General features: G+C 47.6%; 1 protein-coding gene across 1 annotated transcript; it reads left to right on the top strand.

Moving 5' to 3' along the window:
• Positions 1-5,448: 5,448 nt before the first annotated feature.
• On the top strand, positions 5,449-5,823 carry LOC311240358 (histone H2B-like; the record flags this gene model as incomplete). The annotated part of the gene is made up of 1 exon (XM_084328939.1): positions 5,449-5,823. The coding sequence occupies one exon, from the start codon at positions 5,449-5,451 to the stop codon at positions 5,821-5,823; it is 375 nt and encodes a 124-aa protein (XP_084185065.1).
• Between the last annotated feature and the right edge of the window lie 333 nt (positions 5,824-6,156).

Genomic DNA, 6,156 nt, shown 5'->3' with positions numbered 1-6,156 from the left:
TCCGAGACGGCAACTGGAAGGTGCAGTGCCTGCTGATGCTCCCGCAGATGTTGGCAGCAGTGTGCGGACGGTCGGCCGGGCACAACGACGTCATTAAGAACCGTCACGGTCGACCCGTCCTTGAGGATGACGGGTTTGAGTGGGTAGGAGTCCCACGGGGTCCCGCTCAGGCTCAAGTACCAGCAGACTTTCATGACCAGGCTCAGAATCAGGCGCCCCCTTTTCCCTCCATCGAGGAAGGGGGGGAGAAGATAAGACTACAACCAAACGGGGTGTTTCCCGTAGGACCGCAAGGGCATGTTTTTGATTTTGACCATTCCCCCGTTACAGGCGGGGATACTTACCATTATACTAACGAGCATCGGGTAGTGGGGGTAGATAGGAGAGTTGAGCCTGTCCCGAACCAATCACAGGGGACAGGGGTGAGGGGAAAAAGGGAGGTCAAGGACACTGAGTCGGAAGAGGTGGGGGGACAGGATATGTTCCAGAGGACAGCCGGAATGTTGAGGGACTCAGTGGGCTCACTCTGGGCCAGGTTGAGGGGTTTGCTTCCTTCCGGGGAACAAGATGGGGGCGACTATGACTATGACGAGGAAGACCCGGAGGCTGACCCGATGTATAGGGCGGCTTTAGGGAATGAGTGGTTTAAGTGGGTCCAGTACACGAGCGCGCAGAATCAGATAGAGGATTGTTATGTCTGCTCCAAGGCACGTCCGGATAGGCTGCTGGTGAAGGGCACGAAGTTCAGTTGGGCTCAGTGTGACAGGGACGCAGAGGCATGGGAGGGGCCCCATAATAGTCGCCCTTGGTGCGAGGCAGAGTGTTTGGGGTTTCTCGGCTCTAGTCGTTTTAAGGCGGCAGGAAACGTCACGGATTTCAAGGATGTCACTATGCGGGAACGTTGTAGGAAATTGGATGTACGTGTGCAGGGGGTAGCGACGGGGTTGCCAATACCCAGAGGTGTCAAACTATGGCTGACCAAGGATTTCGAGTGCTTGCAAAAGGAGGGGACCCGGGAGGTAGGGGAGGTGGCAGAGGGGCGGTGCACTACTATTTGGAGCATCACGACTAACTGTACGAAAGAAGGAAAGTGTGGACACGGGGTCGTGTTAAAGGGAGTGGATACCAACCCACGGCCTGTAGCTTGCCCTTTTCATGTCCAGGATATGGCACTGGCGGACCAATACTGGCTCTGCGGCGGTAGGAGGTTGAGGAATACACTTCCTTTAGATTGGTCAGGTAGATGTGCCCGGGTTCAGGCGATCATGCCAATGGTGGTCCTACCATTATCAGTGACGGAAGGACCTTCTGAGTCTCCTATCTCTCGAACGAAGCGTAGCTACAAGGCAGACCCAAGGGTGTATCTGGACAGCATAGGACAGCCAAGGGGCATTCCAGCCGAGTTCATGGCTAAGAATGAGATTGCGGCAGGGTTTGAGTCTATTCTGCCATGGATACCAATAAGAACACCGGGTGGATCAACTATTTGTTTTACAATCAGCAGCGGTATCTCAATTACACCGAGGAGGCGTTGGATGCAATGGGGGACCAGATGCACGCGACCAGTACGGTGGCGTGGCAGAATAGACAGGCTCTGAACTGGTTAATGGCGGAGAAGGGTGGAGTCTGTTCCATGTTTGGACAGTACTGCTGCACATTCATTCCGACGAATGTGGGGCCAGGGGGAAAGTTCTCCGAGGCCATGGCTAAGCTGAAGGATTTGAGGGAGGAGTTGAGGGGGAATTCTGGCCGGAATGAAGAATGGTGGGGGAGTGGGGTGTTGGAAAGATTGGGACAGTGGGGAAGCATAGTGATGCAGACGGGGATATCCATCGGGGTGGCAGGGTTGATATTGGTTCTCCTTTTCTGTTGTGGTATGCCTCTCTTGGGTAGGCTGGTAACTTCACACGTAACGAGCCAAATGCTGATGGTGGGACAGAAAGAGATTGAGCCACAAATCGGGCCATATCCTCAGCTTTATGCTGCCTTAGAGGGAGACGAGGGGATAGAGGATTAGGGGTATGGTGAGGTAGGGACATTTTCTTTTTGTTGGTTCTTTCCTTTAAGAGTGACGGGGGATGGTCTGAGTGCAGTTTTGTTGGTTTATTCCTTTAACTAGGAATTTTAGTCTGATTTTCTAATGATCCTTCGGCATAGAGATTGCAACCATTGAAAATCATTGCATTGTTTTTTATTTTTTTATTATTTTTTGTTTATTTTACTTGTGGTCCTGGTCAAACCGGAATGGGAAGGGGCATCGGCAGAGTGTCGGTTCTGAGCCTGAGGAAGCATTGAGAAGAAGTGGTCGGGGGATCGGTTCTGGGGACTGGAGGGACAAAGGGGGGGGCTAACGCAGTGGGCAAGATGGGCACCTCCCGTCAAAGATGGGGGGACACGTGGTGAGGTCGGTACCAGCGCCTCCCGTCCAGGCATGGGGACATGCTTCTACGAGGACTGGAGGTGTGGCGTGGTGGTTGCTGTATTGGCAAAATGTGACTTTTGGCAATACGGTGAGGAGACTATGGCGTGGGCATGGAAGGGGGGCTGAGCGATGGACACTGGGACTCAATGTTATGGAAGAGACAATGTCATTTTTTTGGGAGGGATGTTCTATGTTTAGTTCTGACGGTCAACTTCTCCTTTCCCTGATGAGAGTCGCGGTTTCCGGCCGGAACTGTGGCTCATTTGGTAAGCGGTGGAGGTTGGGGGGATTTGTCTGTCAGGTTAGGATTATAAATTGGGGTATTTTTTTTTGATGTTTTTTTATTACTCTTGTTTTGAGCGGTTTTGTGTTTATTGTGAGAACGGTAGTCAGCCTTTGTTGGTCCGTTAGGGGTCCAGTGAATGAAGTAAGGTTTCTGGTTTAGATTAGGCATTTAAACTTTTATTATATAATTGTGGTTTCTCGTTTAGTTAGACGTTCACATTTTCTTGGTTATATGATTTGGGTGGGACTAGGGATAGCCCCAAATGGGGGAATGTTGTGGAAAATGTGTATACGAGGGTGGAGGTAGGAAAGGGGTTAGTCTTGACTAGTTTAATATAGGTCAACTAGCAGGGCTCAAAGACACTAGGGCGACAGTCTGGCTGATGTTCTTAAAACAGCCTCAAGATAGCAGATGGACATTTCAGTACATCATATCGTGTGCTCTAATCTTGTGTCTTTTCTCTCTTTCATACATACACAGCACACACACACAGACACAGCACACACACACAGACACACACATACACAGCACACACACAGACACAGCACACACACACAGACACACACAGTCACACAGACACACACACACACACACACAGACACACACAGTCGCACAGACATACACACCGACACACACACACATTCCCTGTGTCACAATACACACATACAATACACACACGTCTGTACACAGACGCACACACACAGACACACACACACAATACACACATACAATACACACGTCTGTACACAGACGCACACACACACAGACACACACACACATACACACACACACACACAAACACACACACACACACACACATCTCACTCTCTCTTCGATGTTCTTAATGTTTTACATCATATCGTGTGTGGATATCATATCTTGCTTATCTCTCTTCATGTTCTCTCTCTCTCCGATGTTAAATCTACGTATCATCTTAATGTACGTCATGTCAGATCTGACATGATGTGATACGTCATCATATCTGTCATGGGGGCAGGACTGAGAGGGGATTTAGGGACAGGCAAAGGGATCCAGGACAGAGTGTTTTTTGTTCAAGCCGTGGTGATCTTCTTTGACCCATAGCTCTTGCTGTTAAAGAACTTCTTTTCTTAAATAAATTACCTATTTGTTACAATTGGAAATATCGTCTCCTGCTGTGTTAAACAACCTTTCCACAACAGTATCTTAGAATGTGGTACAGTAGGCTGCCAGCTACATTTTTGATACATTCAGAAGAAATAGCTCAAGGAAATACTTGTATTATTATCTTGTACCACAGTGAGGTACCGATACATGTGTACTATGACTATGCGTGCACCTCATGGTACCAAAGCACCTCAAAGGCGCTTAAAACAAAATTACAAACATCACAAAACAAACTGGTCAGACTACTACTTGACCTGAACCCCAGAACCCACCTCACCCCTGCCCACTTTGCCAACCTAGGATGGCTTAGAGTAGACGACAGAGTACAGCAACTTGCAATGGGCCTGGTCTACAAGATACACTATACGACCGGGGTGCCCATGTACATGTCAAAATACTTCCCAAAGGTCAGTGAATACCACAACCACTACACCAGAGGAAGCTCAACAAATCATGTTAAACCCAGATTCGGCTCAAACAAGGGACTAAACACGTTCCGCAATTATGCCACAACAATGTGGAACGCCCTACCCAAAGCTGTAAAGGAATGTGAATCCCTGCCCACATTCAAAACCGCCCTTAAAGAGCACCTACGGGAGGCTGCAATTCGAAACTGGCCACCGTAAATGCCCAAAACCCCCACCACCTCCACCACCTAATAGACAGTCTCCTCCCCACCGCATGTATATATTCCCTCCCCGCCGTATGTATATTTCCCTCCCACCCACCCACCCCCTCCTAATGTACAGTCCCCTCCCCATCATATGTATATACTCTGTCAGGATCTAGGGGTAACAGTACTGTATATTTGAATACCGCCTATGTCACAAATGTATCAGTACTAAATACCTATATGTCCCTATGCCATAAATGTCATGTATGTTGTGTATGTCATAAATGTCTATATGAATTGAAAATGGGGGACCCTGATGGAAACAAGACAAACGTCTTTCTCAGGTCTGCATCCCCTTAACAATTGTATGTATTGAGCCGTACTGTATTGTACCCATTCTGCAATCTGTTAAATAAAGTTTTCATTCATTCATTCATTCATGTAGCTCATGGTGAGACCATGCAGGTCTGTGTCATCTGTTTATGATCAGTAATAAATAACCCAAACAAGAGGAAACCTGCTCATGGAGACGAGTCGACTCAGCACCATCAGAAAACACCTCTCACCTTATAAATGTATACTGGCATTTCCATGATTCCACAGACAGATGTGTATGAATGTGTGGGTGTGTGTGTGTATATATATATAAACATATATTGTAAGTCAAAGCAGTGACAGATGTCACGAAGAGAGCTAAATTTAAGGTGCACAAAATCATTGTCTTGGAAAAATGCAGTTTCATGTTGATTATTGCTTGGCTGATAATCTCAAGTGTGGCTATATGGAGTTTTGCTAAGAGAATATACGTTATTATGGCTTTGCGCGCAAATAGCTTCCTGTGCGCGGGAAATGTGCGACAAAGCATCTCAACCAATCGTATACAAGAAGCCACGCAGCTGTATTTGCACAATTTGACCTATAAAAGGGCAGCAGTGCGCTTATGTTTCCACATTCGTTGCTGTTTAGTTCCGATTGATCATCATGCCTGAGCCAGCCAAGCCAGCGCCCAAGAAGGGCTCCAAGAAAGCCGTCACCAAGACAACCGCCAAGGGAGGCAAGAAGCGCAGAAAGTCCAGGAAGGAGAGTTATGCCATTTATATTTACAAAGTCCTGAAGCAGGTTCATCCCGACACCGGCGTTTCCTCCAAAGCCATGGGGATCATGAACTCCTTTGTTAACGACATCTTTGAACGCATCGCTGGAGAAGCCTCTAAACTGGCTCTCTACAACAAGCGTAGGACCATCACTTCCAGGGAAATCCAGACCGCCGTCCGCCTGCTGCTCCCCGGTGAGCTCGCCAAGCACGCAGTGTCCGAGGGAACCAAGGCTGTGACCAAGTACACCAGCTCCAAGTAAACTCTTGTTGAACCCTTCATATCGAAACCTAAAGGCTCTTTTAAGAGCCACACACTCTTGTCATGAGAGAGCTGTTCCTATTATATCCTTTCTGCAAGATATTAGTTTATTTTCTCCAGGTTTTAAATTGCCATGTCAATAATTGACCTCACATTACCACTGCCACAGTTCTGCCCTTTCAATATAAAGTTCTACATTTTATTGTAACTTTAGCATTACATGTTCCTGATGACATCACTGGTGGCCATATTCAAACTCATCTACTCAATAACTGTCAAACTAGAGTAATGTCTGAGAAACTGTTTAGGGTTTTTGGAAGTGTGAGATAATGTG

This window comes from Notolepis coatsorum (genome assembly GCF_963971535.1).
Source record: "Notolepis coatsorum genome assembly, chromosome: 14".
NCBI lineage: Eukaryota > Metazoa > Chordata > Actinopteri > Aulopiformes > Paralepididae > Notolepis > Notolepis coatsorum.
Note: the sequence above shows the minus strand (reverse complement) of the source record. Positions and strands in the feature narration are given on the sequence as shown.